Genomic DNA, 18,364 nt, shown 5'->3' on the forward strand with positions numbered 1-18,364 from the left:
AGTGTTTCATTCATGCAACTAGGTGCTACATGTTCTTCTTGCACTGCTTAGACTTGATACATTTTCCTTTCTTAAACAGGTAACAAATTTCTTCAAAATAGTCCCATATAGCATCTCTCACATTCAGAATCCTTGGGGCTGGGTGTGGGTGTGTGTGTGTGTGTGTGTGGCGGGGGCAGTAACACCCTTTCACCTGCCTGGTGATTCTGTTCCTTTTCTGCATGGTTTTATGAGAAACTCTCATTCCGGGCACATCCTTTTTCCTGGCACAACCAAACCCTTACCTTGCTTTTGGTGGGCCTAGTTCTTAACGTTTAGGAAGTGTTCTTGAATAAACAGACTAACTTATTCAGAGACAGACAAATTCTCTCAAATACATATTTGATTATATCAAAATCCTCTTATTTTGGAACATCATGGCCACAGACCATAATGGTGATACCCTATTTTATTTCAACGTAACTCAGCTTTTCCAAGGGAACCCCATTCTATACTTCTTGTTCATTGGGACTTATTCCAAAATTAAGTGCATTCTAAGCCAATCTTAGCTTTTTTGATAACTTGATTTAAATCAATGCTCTTTTCTGTGATTTAAATCAATCCACTTTAGCCATGAGGTTTACTTTACAGCTGGCAACTAATTAAAAACTTACAACTTATCTATTTAAACATTATCTCTTCATAGTGCTTATGAACAATGCCTCAAACAGGTATTTAAGATGTTCAGTGCCTGTACTAAGTACAATGCTAATTGTAAATTATAAATTGGCCATTACTCTGACGTGGTCTTTAAAAATTTGAGCCCCAATACACTCAATTACTCAAAAAATATAACAAAAATCAACAGGTGGCTTGGTAATATTTTTGTTTTCTGTGTTAGAGAGAATGTCAGTTTTAAAAGCACAGAAAAAATACAGCCTTGTTTCCAATCCGGCAGAATATGCTGCACAAGAGACTTCTTAGTTAAAAACCAAAAACATTTAATATATAGACTCTTTCCTCCCTGAGGGAAAAACTTCTTGGGAGAGGTAGAATGAAGAAAACTGAAAATCAGGAAAATCACAAAAAACGTGATTACAAACTTTATCAGTATACTCTTCTGATGTAAAAAAATAGTGTGCTCTCAACTTACTAGTTCTGTTTATACAATCCACTTGCAATACTTTTGCTGTATATCTTTCAATGTGTTAGACAGCAAAATCAAGTGCCAATTTGCTATTTCTATCACCTTCTAGAGCAGTGGTCTCCAACCTTTTTACACCCAAGATCACTTTTTAAATCTCCGAACAGGCGAAGATCCACCGCCCCACCCCTTCCTTGAAGCCCCGCCCCTTTCTTGAAGTCCCACCCCTTTCTATTCTCCTCCTGTCCATCATTTGCTATCCCCAGCCCTTACTTATACACTCTGATAAATAGTTCATTTTTAAATTATGCGATGTAGAAAATTAAAATCACATGTTCATAGTTATGAAATAAATGGTTTGTTTTTTATTCATGCTATTTACAACTAAAATGAAGCATTTATAATTATACATTTTGTGGGGACAGAGTTCTGTGGCTGGGGGCAGGGGAGAGGGGGCAGAGTTCTGCAGCAGGGGACAGAGTGCCAGTGGGGACAGAGTTCTGCAGGTGGGGACAGAGTTCTGCAGGTGGGGACAGGGGAGTGGGGTGCCAGGGGAGGCAGAGAGTCCCCTGTATCTGCCTCCTCCCAGGATTCCCCCACCCCCAGAGGGAAGCCAGCGCGTGCCTGCCCTGGGGCCGACCCCCCGGTGCAGGAAAACCCCGTGCACGCCTGCCCCAGGGCTGACCCCGCGCAGGGAAGCCCTCCGCATGCGCGCCTGCCCCAGGGCCGACCCCCCCCCCCCCGGGCGCAGGGAAACCCCACGCACACCTGCCCCAGGGCTGACTCACCCCTCCTGTGCGGTGCAGGGAGCCGATGCTCCCTCCCGCAGTACACCCGGCAGAGTAGCTAGATCAAAGGTTTGATACCAATTTACCAACTATACTTGAACATTAATTTGCACCTTTCCATTAGTGGATATTGGTATTGTATGTGTTTCCATAACAGCCGGTAATGCAAAATACATACCAAGTTACAGCTCAAAACATACAGTACTAAAATGATGACTGTAGTACAAAAGACCGGATTTAAATAGATTATTTAGAAATCAGGCAAAATATTGTTCTTGTTCTCTCTCCCATATATTACATATTCAAGTTGGTAAGAACATTAAGGATTTTTTAAATATTATTCAAAAGTTTCAGAGTATTATTTATGGAGAATGATTGTTTAGCTGGAATAATTCTGATAGTTCATTAACAAATAAGGAGCTGTAGTAAAACAGGGACATATTCTAACATTTAATCCAAACGCCTATTAGTTTAAATGGAAGTTTTGAATGAATCTCAATAAAGAAACAATGACAATACATTTATTTACCTATTATAATTGTTAGGGAAATATTCTAGCAACTATAATTTTTATACTGATGCCTAATTAGATTTATTCACTGTTTTAAATGGGGAAAATAATCAGAAAAATACAATTTAGTACAAAACTGTGTAAATACTGATTTTAAGAGAAGAACAAAGAACATAATGTACAAGATACTCACAATGTGCAAGAGCTTTAGCACATCCACAAATCTGTTAGAAAAGTAACAAAAAGCAAATTATTACATTTGAACTGCAGAATTAAAATAAGCTGAGTAAGTATTTTGAGTTCAGCATTAACACTTACACTTTCTCCGAGCTCATGATTTCCTTGGCAATATGGTAAACTTTCGTTTTCTTTCCAGATGCTTTACCCTGCAGATAAAATTATATGTTACCCTGTGTACACAAATTGCACAAAGATGAACTTCTAGCCAAACTTCTTACTAAAAATATTACTTTATACTGCTTGAAATTCTGTTGGTATTCAAACATTAATTCTTGTGAAATTGAATTTAGAATATATTTGGATAGAATGATGTGTAAATGCTAATCTATAAATAAGCAGTAGCCTCCCTATCTAGAAACTGGAAAGCATCAGAGCCCATATTGAAAATGACAGCTGTCAGCTGCTGAAAGAAATAGCGTGTGGATAATACTCAATATCCATATTCATCAATAATTTAATTGGCTTATTTGTGAATACTGAATATATATATATATATATATATGCGCTCAAATGGGTTTTAGGAATATTTGTCAATAGATTTAGAGGGGTAGCCGTGTTAGTTAGTAATAGAAAAAAGTTAAACAACTAATAAGTTTTTTTCTCTTCTCCTTTCCCTCCCCATGCCCTCTCTTTTGCTGCTTTTTATTTGCAACTTGGACCCTTTAAACTCCTTTCATCTGAAGAAGTGTGTTGTGCCCACAAAAGCTCAAGATGCCATCTACATTTTTTGTTAGCCTCTAAAGGGGCTGCAGGATTATTTGTTATTTTTTTTAAAGTTGTGTCAAAAGATGAACACAGGCTTTGTTAATTTTTATGCTGCTTTTAATAAAGACAAATTTACCAGGAAATAGCATTTTTTTTCTTTTCAAAGTAACTGCACATCTGTCTTAAACCTCAAAGAATGAACTGAAAGTAAATATAATCAATCTTCCTTAGATACTCTATTGTACATAAAAATATGTAATCTTTCTAAACTAAGATTTCACTCCTGAAACACAAGTGCACACAAACATACATACATACATATATATACACACACACACACACACACACACACGCGCCTCATTATGATATGATAACACAGACTGACTTCTAGTAGTGCTGTTTAACCCAATCACACTAGAATGCCACTCTCACTTTCACCCAAAATAAAAAAAAAAATATATAAGAATTCTCACAACTAATCCCCACAACCAGCTGTCTGATTTTTAATCCTTGAATTATGGGATCCCTGAAGAAGAAAAGTGCTAAATAAGTATAAAATAACAAATCCCCAGTGAGTGAGTGTGAAAGGAAAAGAGTGAGAGACAGATATATGAATATTTAAGATATTGGCTAATAAAATGGAACATTAAATTATTTGCTTTACAGCACAACTGTGCTACAAACATGTACAAAGGATACCAGAGAATTTACACTTTAAGGCTCAGGCCCTCCTCAAGCTGTCACCCAAATTCTATCCTTGTGATAGAATACTGATGAGCTCCAGTGAAGACAATGGAGCTCCACGGGGGCGGAAGAATCCGCCTACACACAGCAGCTTGCAGGATCAGGGCCAAAGCTTAAGATCAATTCAAAAAATGTGGTACAACAAACAAAATGATGGCAAGGTAAGAGGCATGCAAAGATGCTTTTGCACAGTTTAACTGTATGCACAGTTTGCTTTTAAAAACTAAAATATATATATATATATATATATATCTCTATAGCAATAGTCCTGGCTTGCCACCTGCTTAGCTGTTACATGATGGCACTATGTCCATTATCAATGTAGATTTTCCAGTACAATGAGGAGTTAAAATAAAGGAAAGAGAACATGAAAATTCATCCTAGATAGGCAGGTATGTAACACAAAACAAACAGTAGTAGGCTGAATTTCTAGTGACATCATATGCAGAACCATAGCAAAAGAGCAAGAGGGATTTACCTTGAAAACTTCAGCTGTTTTTATTCAGCTGCTGCATACTTGCTAATAATTTTTAAATGAACTTGTGATATTTCTTGCTGAAAGTTTTATTGCTTCATTTCCTATTTCAAAAAGACTAATGCAGATGCAATCCCATACAATTTTATTTCTATCACTATTGTAGAATGTGGAATCAATAAAGTGACACTTCATATGGTTTGCTGATCTCCAGGAATTTCAGAGGCCACATACTGTATGTTTGTTATTCTGATGTCCCAAAGCACTATCCAATCCAACCAAAGGTAAGGAAGAGAGCTATCAAGCCACACATCTCAGAAACTAAACTATGAATGTCAGAGCAATTTGTGTTACCCACTAGTGAAGCTACAGTGATGGGAATATTCTGCACTTACCCAGTGGCGTTTATTAAGTGCTTTACAAACAAAGATATCACCCCCGTTTTATAGATGGGAAATGAGAGACAGAGAAACAACTTGCTCAAAGTCAAAACACAAATGAGAGTCACAGCTGCAAAGAGAATCCAGAAGGCCTCTCTCTCAGTAGATACTCTCCCTCCAGTCTAGGCCATTGTTAGGCCATAGTATTAACACTGCAAGCTTTGGTCTAGATTCGAAGCTGTCCTTTGAACAGCAACTAGCATATACATTATTGAGATCTGGAAACAAAATTATAGTTTCTACAATCCTCAGTTAGGCCTTAACACTTTGTACTACACGTTGAACCTTTCTGGTCCAGTATTCTCTGATCCAGCCATCACAAATGTTGCTGGACCACAGAGCCCTGGGCCAGCAGAGTCCCAGCATCCGCCAACCAGGCTAAGGAGCTGAGAGCCCAACGATTTGTTAACAAACCCTGGGAGAGCTCAGAGCCTGTCAGAGAGGCTGACCTGGTTGGGTGCCAGACTAGGGAGGTCCAAGCTGTACACAAACACAATAATTTCAAAAGTGAAATTAGTGAATGGATATGATATCCATTCATATCAATGAGGTTTGTTTTTGGCAGAGCCTGCACATTAGCATCTAAAAAGAATCATTAAAACCAACCAAATTCAGGCATTTATATTATACAAGGATATGGAACACAACCTTATCTCTTTCTTTACGGAAAGCATAACTAAGTATATAGGAGTAAACTTACATGCAGTCTGTAATTTTGCAAGATAATAATGGGCATCGCTCCATAAATGACAGTTGAAAAATAATTTTAAAAGTAATCATTAGAAAATAATAAAATGCTAATGCAAAATATGAGTGAGATATTGCCCATTTATTTTTTCAACACCATTTGGAAGATCTCTCAGATCAGCTGTCACTGGAAATACCACATTGTGTTTGTTCAGTCAGAAGACCATTTGGAAGGCAGGAAAATTTGAAGCACAATCTTCAAATTTTGGGTGTCAAGAGTCTCTCAATTTACAGGTGACAAAGGTAAAAGTTGAGGTGTCCCTTTTCAACAGTTGTACTGTACTCACTGTTGTGGGCAAGAAATATAATTAGAGACTGGATGTGTGCGCCAAGAAAAACAAAACAAACCAACCAAACAGCTGATTAGCAATGCAAAGATTATTTCATTTTCCTCTGCAGCTGCAAGAACAGTTAAGAAGTTTCAATCTAGAGGCAGATCTTTGGTAAAGATAATCTGCAGTTGTCAAAGTCCACATGCCACAGGCCAGCTGATCAAGTTAAAAAACAGATGGCTCGCCACCAGTTCCAAGTTACATGAAGGTAAGAGTATATGAGTATATTCTATGAAACACGAAATGTTTAATGAGCAGAGCAGCATTGCGCTGCGTGTTTCTAGGAATGCCCTTCTAAGTGTGGTGAGAAAGATATTTCCAGTAAGGTGTTAGCTGATAGAACCACACACAATTTTGGTTAGCCACACAGCAGCAGGCTGTGCTGCTGACTCCCACCCACATCCCAACCTCCTCAAGAGAAAAGTTGATTAATTAAGATCAGGGTTCAGGGAACTAGCAGAGAGATATGAGGAAATTCAAAGCTGTTACACAACATTTGCACCTTGTTGAACTTGAGCTCTTCTTTCTGACAATGGAAAATTCTGTATCTAGTTCTTCTTGGCAGGCAGGTGTCTGAAATAATATTCCACCACAATACAGCAAAAATATACCTGCCCTGAAAGGAGGTGAAACAGCAGATATTAATGAAAGCAGAGACTAGACTGCAGTGAGGTAGGTTTCAGGGATGTTGGGAAGCTGAAAGCAACTTCTGCTGAGGATAAGAAAAGATGACAAAGGAAGCCCCGGGAAAGGAAATAAAATCTCACATCAACAACTGATTAAAAAAGGCTGTTTTATTACCCAATCACCTGTGGCTTGAAAGAGGAAAAGGAAAAGGAAACACATTGGGTGCCTTCCAAAGACATGCCATCCAGCATGCACAGCAGCAAAGAAACAACTGGAACCTAGGCATCATGGCTAAGGTGGCTGCAGGACTCTTGGGGCAGAACAAGTCTGCTAGGATGGGCTGCAAAAAGGATCTTATGGAGAGCGCACGCTGCAACACTTTACCTCACTTTGAAAGCACTGAATTGTAGAGCTATAACTGGTCCTGTGCAAGCTAAGTAACCAGGACTAGCAGAGAGAAGAAAAGAAAATCCTCTTTAATAGATACCTCTGCTTTGATGGAATAGGTACAATCAGGAAAGCCCAGAAGTCAGATCAGTAACTCTAAAATCCAAGAAACAGGAATCATACACTGCTCCCAAAACAGGGTGAAAACTGGGTCCTCAATCTCCTATGACTCTTAGAAAGGAGCAACTGAGCAATGGTCAAGAGGCAGTCTCAAGTGTTTCAAGTCCAAGGAAGCTACCAGTTTGTGGACTGTGTAGGCAGCCCAAGATAGTTTACTGATATAGAAAGCTTTTGTGGCCGAACATGCAACTCTCAGAGTGCTGTTCTGCTGAATAAGAAGCTGTCACTGAAAAGTAACTTTTCCTTCCTCAACACTTGGCTGGAACACTCCTATACCATCATAGTTTCATAGGCCCATGCCCCTAAAACCAGTGAGCTGGCACCTGGAGGAGCTTCAGCTGTTCTAGTGACCTGTTTTCCAGTCCCTACGCTTTGGAAACTGACGACTAGGGTTAGAGAAGCCAATGTTTTTCAGTTTACCCCACAGAAAACAGGAAACTCTGGCACTCAAAGGTCCAGAGCATGAGATTGAGAACTTCAGTAAACGTGCAGTGTAAACCATGCAGAGCAGTCAAGTTTGACTGCTTCACACTTCACTTCAGTTTGTGGAACTCTACATAAATAGGTGGGTGGTGTGTAGGACTACAGGCCCACAAGTCTTTGAGCAATGCAGCACATAATTTTTATGACTATTCCTAAACACGGATTCTTCACATCAAGGACCTCTGCAAATCCACGGGAAGTTTGAAGCTTTACAAAAAAATTACCATTATCATAGTTCAAAACACATCTGAAAAATGATAGCTTATATTTATACATGACATCTCTCGTGCACATATTCCCCTAGTGCCCTTTACAAACCATATGGGAAACTGAAGAATACTAATAAGCACAACTTTAAAAATCAAAATACACCTGCTTCTCCTCTTGAAGATCCAGTTCACCTTTGCTAGAATCAGAATTTGTGTCGTCTTCCTCATCAGAACTGTTGATAATTTCTTCATCCGACTGAATGTCTCCCAGCATCGCATTGTGGTCACTGTGATCTGATGCCCTACAAGTGGGGAAAAAACCCACATGATTGGTTTATATTAGCATAATTTTTCATTTTAATTTGAAAACCTTTCCACCAGAGCAACAGGGCTAATTGTTACTAGAAGTGCAGATAGCTCTGGAGAAGCAGAGTAGATTTTCCATAAAGGACCTATGACTCTTCATTGCCATAAGCAGCTGAGTGCCATACAAGTTAAATAGTCAAAAGGGTTTTATGTTTTCATCCTTCACAGATGCCAGAGTTTATCTCCATCATCCTGAAAGCCAAGCTTGAAACCCCTGCTAGAGAGAGAGAGAGAGAGAGAGAGAGCGTGCGCGCGCGCGCGCTATTTCATGTGCCAGAGGGATAAAGAGAGACTGTTTGTTTTGCTCTGCTCTCTCATGGGATCTCTCTCTGCTCTCTCACTGAGCATTGTTCTATACGTCGTGCTCAATTTGACCACCTTTTGGGGGGGGTAGGAGTGGGGGTTGTTTAATCTTAAATAGAGGTACATAGACATAAAAGTTGAGGCTTGATTATCAAGGCATGCAGTAGTTAAATAGTTACATTAGGCTGAAATTAATGGTACCTAGGGTCAATTCAATACATACCCACTTTTCTGAAAAAGAGGTGGCAGAATATACATTTTTGTGATCCATAAAATCAATGAAAATAAAAACAAAGACATTAAGCCTTTCATACAGCTGTCAAACCTATAAATACAATCTGGTTTGTAGTAATAGATTCATGGGGGGGGGGGGGAGAGAGAACCACGTGTCTCAGTTTTCACTAACTTTAGCCACATTTGTAACTTGCAGAGATTGTGTGCGATAAACATGCATGCTGACCCTATGCACAGTCCTCCTTCCTCTAACCAAACTTGATGCCTTAAGAAAGGACTTACTGTTTCTCAGGAAGAAAATTCTCAAGCAAAGAGGGGAAAAAAGAAGACTACTAGATTTATAATAGCCGGTTGCTAGTTAACTGCTTCTTATAAGCAGCACAGAGACAGCAGAGCCCAAAATGTTCTCAAACTCACACAGGAACAGGTCAATGTATTTTAGCCTCAGGAAGAGAGAAATTTACAACGTCTTAGCAACACCTTCAGCTATGGAGTTAATCAGCTAATAACGTCAAGTTAAACCAAACCAATACAAAGATTGTGGGATCAGCTTTCAAAGCCAGCAAGGTGCTCAATGCCCTCCTGTCCCATTTACTCCAATATATGTGGGCAAAGAGTAGTTACTTACCCTGCAGTAGCTCTGGTTCTTCAAGATGTTACAGTCAGGATGGATCCCATTGCAGGTGAGCACACGATGTTTTGCAGGTGAGCACACTGGATGTTTTTTGTACAGCAGCATCCAGCAGGCTGTGCATATAACCTTTGTCTCTCATAAAAGAGGACGCGGAAACCACGACCTTTCCTCACACCCTCATGATGCAAAGCCCATGCAGGACCAACCACCCTTGCAAATTGGTGGCTGGACAGCAGCAGTCCCTCAGGCCACTGGTAGTGAGTGCCAGCAGAATCAAACAAGGATTGAAGTACTGCTCTCCTGAACTTGGCATGAGCCTTACTAACCATCTCAAGCACGTAATATTTTATGAAAGTTGGGGGATGACTCCTTGTTACAGTTAAGGATGTTAAAGTTAGGTTATTTTACTAATTGAGTAGTCAATGCAATTTTTAATGGCTACTCGATTAGTCGATGGGGAAGGCAGCCAGATCAGTCCCGGCTCGCAGCTTTGCATTTAAAATGTAGTAGGAGCCTCGTGGGCAGGCAGCCCAGTTCAGTCCCTGCTCACACTAGGTCTGGGACCAAACCCCGCTGCAGCTCTGCAATTTAAAATACAACAGGAGCTGGGGGGAAGGCGTGATGGGGGGAGGGGGGAGAAGGCTGCCCAACTCGTACTGTGCTTTAAATTGCAGAGCTGCAGCAGGATTTGGTTCTGGCACGAGTCAGGACTCAGCTAGGCTGCCTGCCTGGCCGACAGCAGCCCCAAGCTGCAGGGGCTGCTGTTGGACCAGCCTCCCCCGCAGGAGGAGGGGGGCAGGTGGCACCACGGAGCCGGTGCTGGGGGACGACAACTGACTTTTAAGCCAGTTCCCCCCAGCACTGACTCCTGCTTTGCTACCCCCTTGCTGCCTTGGATATAGAGGCAGCAAGGGAGGGGGGAACGCGAGTAGTTGACTAGTCCACAATTGGCTTACGTTCCTAGTTACAGCCTTGCAGATTTTATAGTGACACATTATGGAAGTGGGTGATAAATGATCTAGTGAGTGTGGCTTAATGTCTGAAAAGAGAGAGGCTCGCCAGCCAACTGATAGCACTGTGTATATCCACTTGGAGAGTCTTTGCGATGAGATGGCCTGGCCAGAAAAAACTACAAGAAAACTGGGAGAAAGCAAAAATGGCTTAGTCCTACAATAAGACTTCAAAGATATAAACACCAGAGTTCTGGAATGACTGATCAACTGGACACTGTGAAACTGAAAGTAACTAACCAGGCAGCAGAAGAGACCCCCTTCCCAAAAAGGGCAAATACTGTATGGTGCCTGTATTGGGCTGGGAGCAATAAGCACAGCTGGGGTCTGTGTGGTTTTCACAACCAACCCGGCAGGAGGGAGACATTTTCTCTCTCTCTCACTCACTCACACTCCCACACACTCAAACTCATGCCTGGACTGGACCTGGAGCCCCAAATGTATTTTGTTCAGAGTTATGAGTATTTCGGAATTTAGAAGATTCCCAATTGTTAAAATAATAGTATAAAGCTCTGAGTATCGCGTTGTTCCTTTCCTCCCATCCAGAAACCAGTCTTGAACTTGGAGACAAAGGATGATGGAGGCAAGCATTACCATCCTGAACTTGAGGGTAGGTATGTATTTGGTCAGTCTCCTTGGGTCTAGGATAGGATGAAGACTTCCCTTCTTTGTCAGAATGAGGAAATACTAGAAGCTGCCTCTCTCCTAGGACTTTACTGGAATCTCCTCTATGGCTCCCAGATGAAGCTACAAGGTCACTTTTAATTATAGCAGGCTTTCCTGAGAAGGGAAGAGTATACAGGGTAATGAGTGGAACTGGATGGAAGAGTCACAGGCAAGGATCATCCTGTGTTACAACAGATCATGTCTGGTGGAATAGAGGGAGGCAGATTCTGCATGTAGCGCTTATTCATTGTATCTGATGTGGCTCCCAACCAAGCTGTTAAGTTTGCTGACATGCTGTAGGACGAGGGTGCATTGATGAGGAAGAAGAACGGCAGTGCCCTCTGCTCTGTTTTGGCTTTTTTGTTTCTGGGCTTGTATTCAGGATGCTTGTGAAGGTAAGGCAGGATCCAGAGCCTTGAGTGGGAGGTGGGCAATAAGGCTTGTGGTATAGCACGGAGATGAAAATACCTAGCGAGCATAAGGTGGCCTTCGAATCTTTCTGAGAGTGCAGAGAGCTTTCAGTCTACTAAATATCTGTGTGACGGGGCATCGCCGCCCTGCACTCCCGAAACCTGAAACCACTGCATGGGTGGCCTCCCACCCCGGGAGCCATGGCGAGCGCAAGCCTCAGTGCGAACAAGGAGGGAGGGGGGAAGAAGGCGGGGACGGTGGAGACCTGCACCGTGCAATTCGCAGCACGGCCACATCAGGGCGCGCCGGTGGAAGTAGGGGTGAGGCGCACGTAGGAGGAGGGGAGAGGCGATGCACAGCAGGACGTCACTGGCACGGAACTGACGTCAGAGCGCAGAGGGGAGCAGGGGATTCAAAAGCAGAGGGTAAGCAGTCAGATGGGGAGGTGGAGAGTAGCCAGGGAGGTAAGAGCTAGAGGAGGACGACAGGAAGGAGATTGAACGGCCTCGGCTAGTAAGCCGACAAGGCGCTCTGGCGGGGTTGAAGTCATGCAACCAGCGTCTTGACAGAGGGACACCAAGAGTCTGAGAGTGGGGAGAGGAAGCAGCCCAGGATAGGGCAGCATGTTATAGCCCGCGGGCCGACGCATTGCAGCTAGGAGCCCCGTCAGCCAGACAGGACCGGAAGCAGTTCCTGTCCTTAGGGCCCTGGGCTGGGGCCTGTAAGTGAGGGTGGGCCTGGGCCCCACCCCCCTCCATAGCCAACAACTGCAATTATTGGCTCCAGGGAATTCAGGAACTGGCACTCCCTGAGTGGGACCAGTGACCTTGGCGGCAAACACTTGCGAGGGCTTGCGAGAGACCGTGTATAAGACCCAGAAGGGAAAGCTGACCAGGTAGTGGGGACTGCACAGGGGCTGTAGTAAGGCCTATGGCCATACCAGAGCGAACGCCCAAGGGGCCTGGTCACAACCTGCTTGCTCTCAAAGTTCAAGTATTCGACTACAGCCTGTACCCCTCTTGGGATACCCAATGTTTGGAGCTATCATGCCCTGTGCTTCATCACCATGGGCCAGGGACTTTGCAATGGTGTTGGAGGCATACATTGCAATGCTGATCTTTAAATTATCATGTAGTGCTGCTCTGTTGTTGTGTAGAAGCAGTGTGAGGAAGGATGCCACATGGTCCCAGGCTAGGAACTCATATCTGGCCACTAAGGCCTGGCAATTAGCCACAGGCAGAAGAATATGACTTTCTTTCAAAAAGGCTGAGCGGTTTTTGGTCTTTGTCCTTGGAAGTATTCTTGCACTGCTTAATCAATAAGAGAGGAAGTGCTCCATCCCAGCTCACACTGGGTCCAGGGGCTATCCCTCCCCTCCCACCACTGCAGCTCTGCAGTTTAAAAGTAGTATGAGTCAGGTGGGAAGGCAGCCCGCCTACCTACTACATTTAAACTGCAGAGCTGCAGTGGGGGTAGGTCCCAGATCCAGTGCAAGCTGGGACTGAGCCGGGTTTGTTTAGCCCAGTCTCTCACCAGGTCCAGCAGCCCCTGTCCATGGGGGATCCCAGTGAGGAACTAGGACCTCTGAGGACACGGGCTGCTGCCAGAGCAGCCCCTGCCCACGATCAGCCCTGGCCACTGTGGACAGGGACTGCTCTGTGGGATGCAGAGCAGTTTCTGGCCCCTGTGAGCCTGGGCCTGCCATGGGCTCAGGCTACTTCACAGCAGCCTCCGCACCCCTATTACCTGATAGAGGAAGCAGTGCAGGGCGTAGGGGTAGCTGGCACCGCGGAGACGGTGCTGGGGGGGGGGGGTGGCACCCCCTCAAAAATGAGGTTCATAGGATCTTTCAAAAGGCTTTTCTTTTCGAAAGAACCAAGTCTAGACCGCAGTTTCACTTTCAAAAGAGTGTTTTTGGGGAAAAAAAAAAGCCGTGATGTGATTATGCAAGTGAAGCACGGGAAATTCAAATCCCAAGTGAAGCACGGGAAATTCGAAAGAGGGATATAGTCTAGACATAGCCTTAGAGAGAAACAAAGAACAGGCACTGGTCATTAGCCAGAGAAGCAACCTGAATTAGTTATAGCTTAAGTCTAAGGAGAAGGAAGAGAGATTTGTATCGCTGCCTAAAGAAAGGCGAGGGCCTGAGTGAGCATTCCTGAAGAAGACTACAGAGAGGATTACGGGTGCAATTACCCTGAAACTGAGACAGACAGTATATCTAAAGCTCTTAGAGAGAAATAATTTCTTATCTGTTCTCATGACAAAAACAAGAGGCACCACACTATTTTCTAACCCAACCCCATATTTCTATTAGTGATATTAAATGCCTCACAAGGTATAATTCTGTCACACTAGCAACCGATACTAACAATATTTTCTTCTACTTCTTGGATGAGATTTTCAAATATACACAGGGGATCTGAAGTAGATTTATAGGTAGTTTTGAAAACTTCAGTCCTTATAATTTCACTGTTATTTATCCAAAGTCCTCAATATCCAAGCTACAGTATATTATTAAGACTTTATGTAACATGTAATTTGAACTAATCATCTTGTGTCAAAGGTAGAAAAAACAACACTACAAGTTCCATTTTTTGTAGCAAATGATATTCTGATTTTTGTAAACATAGGTTTCTGAAATTCTATGATCCCAGGCCTGCCGAAGTCACTGCTGGATATTTTGAAGGGGGTAAAAGTGCTTCACATTTTGGAAAGGTTCCTAAATTCAACTTCATGGTACACTTATGTGAGATTTTCACCTTGAACAAAGGTTTGTCTGGATACTTCATTAATATCAGAAAGATAACGTATATAAAATTTGTAACAAGATTTATCTTACTATATATTTTAGAAATGTGTGTGTGTCCATCTGACTGTAAGTCTATTTGTTCAAGAACTCCTCCTAAATGTTAAGAGCTAGGACCACCAAGTTCAGTATGCAGCTTCCTCTTATAACTTACAGCAAGGCAAGCATTTGCTTGTGCCAGAACAACAGAACGTGCCTGAAATTTGATTGTTTCTCATAAAGAGAGGCGGGGCTGGTGAGATGGAAAGTTATACTATAGAATGACCACAGGGATGCTGCAAAGGGGAACAGCTATAACTCCACTGGGCCAGCATGGGGCATGATGGAGAAAGGGACAGCTATCTATCATATATTTCAGAGAGTTTGGTTTTGTGTCTGATAGAGGAAGCAGTGCAGGGCGTAGGGGTAGGTGGCACCGTGGAGACGGTGCTGGGGGCGGGGGTGGCCCCAGACAGAAGACATGCACCCTCTCCCAGTTGTGCCACTGCAGCTGTAGCGGACATAAACAGGCATTTCTCACCTGGCCCCATGATGCTGTGATTAGAGAGGGCTGGGGTTGTGCTCTTTCCCTGTGGCAGCCTGCGTATAGTACCCCTCATCCTCAGTTCCACCCCAAACAATGATTTAAATGAAGAAAAACAAAATTTGAGTTAAGGTTCTGAGCAATGCTGGGTAAGTCTCAGAGTACCAAATAAAAACAAAAAGCAGTTTAAATGCTACAATAGTATACACAGCCATATTAAAAATATGTTATCAGCTGGTATTGTGGAACATACCTCAGCCTATGTGACTATACCTCAGATGGTAGATGCATATGAGCTTCTTGAATGTATAGGGAAGTTCAGAGTGTCTGATATAGTTTGAAAGGTCTCTCTGAGACCAACAGGACACACCACAATACTCCAGCCACGTTTCTTATGGTCATTTTATTTATAAACAAAAAGCACTAGCGATCAGAGCTGCCACAGTGCCTCAGAGTAATTCCTGTTCATCTTTACAGTCCATTCATCATGCTAGCTATTTCCACAGCTCAGTGGTTCACTGCACAACACAATCCCTCAGTATTGGATCTCAGTGGTTTAACATTAGGATAATATTTCTATGTAGATTATTAATGAAAATCAATCCCAACTTACTAAATTTTGTGGACTACAACTATCTTGAGTGCTTATGGATGCAATGCAAACCCCATTCAAGAATGAAAATACTCCCATGGGATTTAGATCAGCCCGTGTTTCTTTTAAGCTGTATACTTGTGCAGCCACTCTTAGAAAAAACTCTGTCACCATTTATTAATTCTCTCTAATAACCAAATTTTCTACCAAAGCTCTCTTCATGAAGTAACTTTTTTTCTGTTTTAAGCACCCACACTGAATTTTGTAATCCTACTCTCTCCCAAAATCTCCATCCTGACTTTGTTTCCTCTTTGTCAGATATTCTTTGCCCATAGCCCCAGATTAATAAGATGTTTGGTAAGAGAAACTTCTGCATTATCAGTCATGTGAAACACCTCACTGCTAACTCACTAAACTGTCCCTTGAGTAAGAATATCCTATCACATCATGTGAGTCAGCTGTCTATAGATAGATGTGGTTAAGCTTTTTTTATTTATATAAATGTAAAGATAAATGTGTCTGATAATGTAGCATTTCAATGGTTATTTAAACAGTAATACTATATTTTTCTTATTTGCTATGTAAGACACCTATAAAACCACCTATGACACCACACACACACACACACACACACACACACACTTTAAAAATGTGGCAATTTTGTATATTACGACAGCAATTCTGGCAAGAAACAAAACTGCTTATGAGTATGAATCTCTTGTGGATTTCTAAACTAAGTATATTTGAAAATGCTATAATTAAAAAGGCAACTGTTTTTAACAGGTTTTTTTCCCTGTGAAGTATATACATGTCAACTCCATCGTAGTTATAAGGGATGTTATATATCAATTAATTAACTAATTGAATAGTTGATGAGAGTTCCATCAACTATTCGATTAGTCGCTAAGGACTAGCACATGTTCCACCTCTGAAATGTGCATTTCAAAGATCCATTTATGCATTTCAAAGTTTCAAACACCATGTGGAGCCTGGGCCAGCAGGGAGCTCCACATGGCATTTTAGTTCTGCTGGGGCTTTTTGTACATTTCAAAGAGGAAGCACCACCGCTGTGCCCCTGCCCCAGCCCACAGAGCTGGTGCAGGGTAGAACCGGCTTTAAAGCTAGCTTCCACCACCACTCCCTCCCTCCTGTCCCCCAGCTGCCTCTTTGTGATAGAGGCAGCAAGAGCGGGGAAGCGACTAGTTGACTAATGTGTTGACTATCCGATAAGCTTTTGCTTATCTGATAGTCGACTAGTCGCTTACAGCACACTTGGTACTGAATGCTATAACCACTAGGGATGTATGTGCTAGGGACGTTAAATACTGGTTAATTGAATAGTTAATTAACCTCATGAATTCTTATCGATTACTCAATCATTCTATAGTCCCTGGGCGTGAAACTAGCAGCCAGTGCGCTCCAGCCCCGCTCCAGAGGAGCCCCTTGCCACTCCACGCTGCTGATTCTGTATCAGAGGCAGCAGTGCAGGGTGCCAGGTGGGAGATGATCTGTGAAGGGAGTCAGTTTAAAAACTAGCTGCCCTTGTGCACAGGCTCTCTGTCGCCCCACACTGCTGCCTCCGATACAGAGGCAGCAATGCAGGGTGGCAGCAGCCCCGTCTGAGGAAGGTTCTGAGCTTCTGAACCCAGCGCAAGGAACTGAGCTGGGCTGTCTGCCTGCCCACCTCCTAATATACTTTAAATGCAGAGTTGCAGCAGAGGTACAAGCCGGGACTGAGCCGAGTGGCTAGCCAGCCTGCTAAAAACTTTACTGGTGGGGGACAGGGGGAAAAATGTGTGTAGTCTATAGTATTAACCTATATGCTTTTTCTTATTGGTTAATCAACTACATTATTACATCCCTAGTATGTGCGCACAAATCTTAAACTCTTGTCTCTAACTTTTGGCTTAAACACTAGGGATGTTAGAATGTAACTGACTAATTGTTTAACCGATAAGCTGATCATACTAGAAGATTTATCTGGAATTGCTTGGGTCCTTAAGTCAAATGAGTTTTATTTTTTTCTTCAATTAAATCATTGTTCTCAGGTGAAGCTGGAGATGTGGAGTTCCATGGGTAGTGCGTAACAGACAAGGGATGGCATTGCCTTCCCAAAACTGCCTGGCTCTTCAGCCACCCAGGAGGGCTGGGGCCATGGCATGGCAGCTCAGCCCTCCAGCTAGCTAGGAATGATCAGGCTACAGCATGGCTGCCCCAAGTCACCAGGTGCTCTGACCACCTAGGAAAGGTGGAGCCATGCCACCCACTGGAATGGAGGACAGTGAGGAGCCTGGAGATGTTCAGGCTAGACTTGGCTCCATGGTGAGGGCAGGGCCGGATTAAGGGGAGGGCTAGCCGGGCAGCTGCCCGGGGTGTCAACCTATGCCGGGTGCCTGATGGCAACTGTAAGGCGCGCTGCACTGCAATTAGGCACCGCGTGGCGCCCCTTAGAGCTGCCATCAGGCACTGCTCGCCTAGGGGTTGCACGGCACCTGATGTACGTCTAAGGGTACGTCTAGACTACATGCCTCTGTCGCCAGAGGCATGTAGATTAGGCTACCAGACATAGGAAAATGAAGCGGCGATTTAAATAATCGCCGCTTCATTTAAATTTACATGGTTGCCGCGCTGAGCCAACAAACAGCTGATCAGCTGTTTGTCGGCTCAGCGCGATAGTCTGGACGCGTGGGTGGCGACATCAAAGGTATTTGTCGACCACCCAGGTATGCCTCCTTGGATGAGGTATACCTGGGTGGTCGACAAATACCTTTGATGTCGACACCCGCGCGTCCAGACTATCGCGCTGAGCCGACAAACAGCTAATC

At 43.1% G+C, this 18,364-nt stretch overlaps 1 protein-coding gene across 1 annotated transcript in view; it reads right to left on the reverse strand.

Annotated features, from left to right (window-relative positions):
* The window catches only part of FGD6 (FYVE, RhoGEF and PH domain containing 6), a 119,066-nt gene that overhangs the window by 68,834 nt on the left and 31,868 nt on the right, over positions 1 to 18,364 (reverse strand). Inside the window, exons 3-5 of the mRNA XM_006118299.5 lie at positions 8,155 to 8,293; positions 2,741 to 2,808; positions 2,616 to 2,646 (exon numbers count right to left, since the gene is read on the reverse strand). Coding sequence (XP_006118361.3) covers positions 2,616 to 2,646; positions 2,741 to 2,808; positions 8,155 to 8,293 — 238 coding nt within the window. The remainder of the gene's footprint in view (positions 1 to 2,615; positions 2,647 to 2,740; positions 2,809 to 8,154; positions 8,294 to 18,364) is intronic.

Source organism: Pelodiscus sinensis, chromosome 1 (assembly GCF_052426305.1).
Source record: "Pelodiscus sinensis isolate ZL-2025 chromosome 1, ASM5242630v1, whole genome shotgun sequence".
In the NCBI taxonomy this organism is placed as follows: domain Eukaryota; kingdom Metazoa; phylum Chordata; order Testudines; family Trionychidae; genus Pelodiscus; species Pelodiscus sinensis.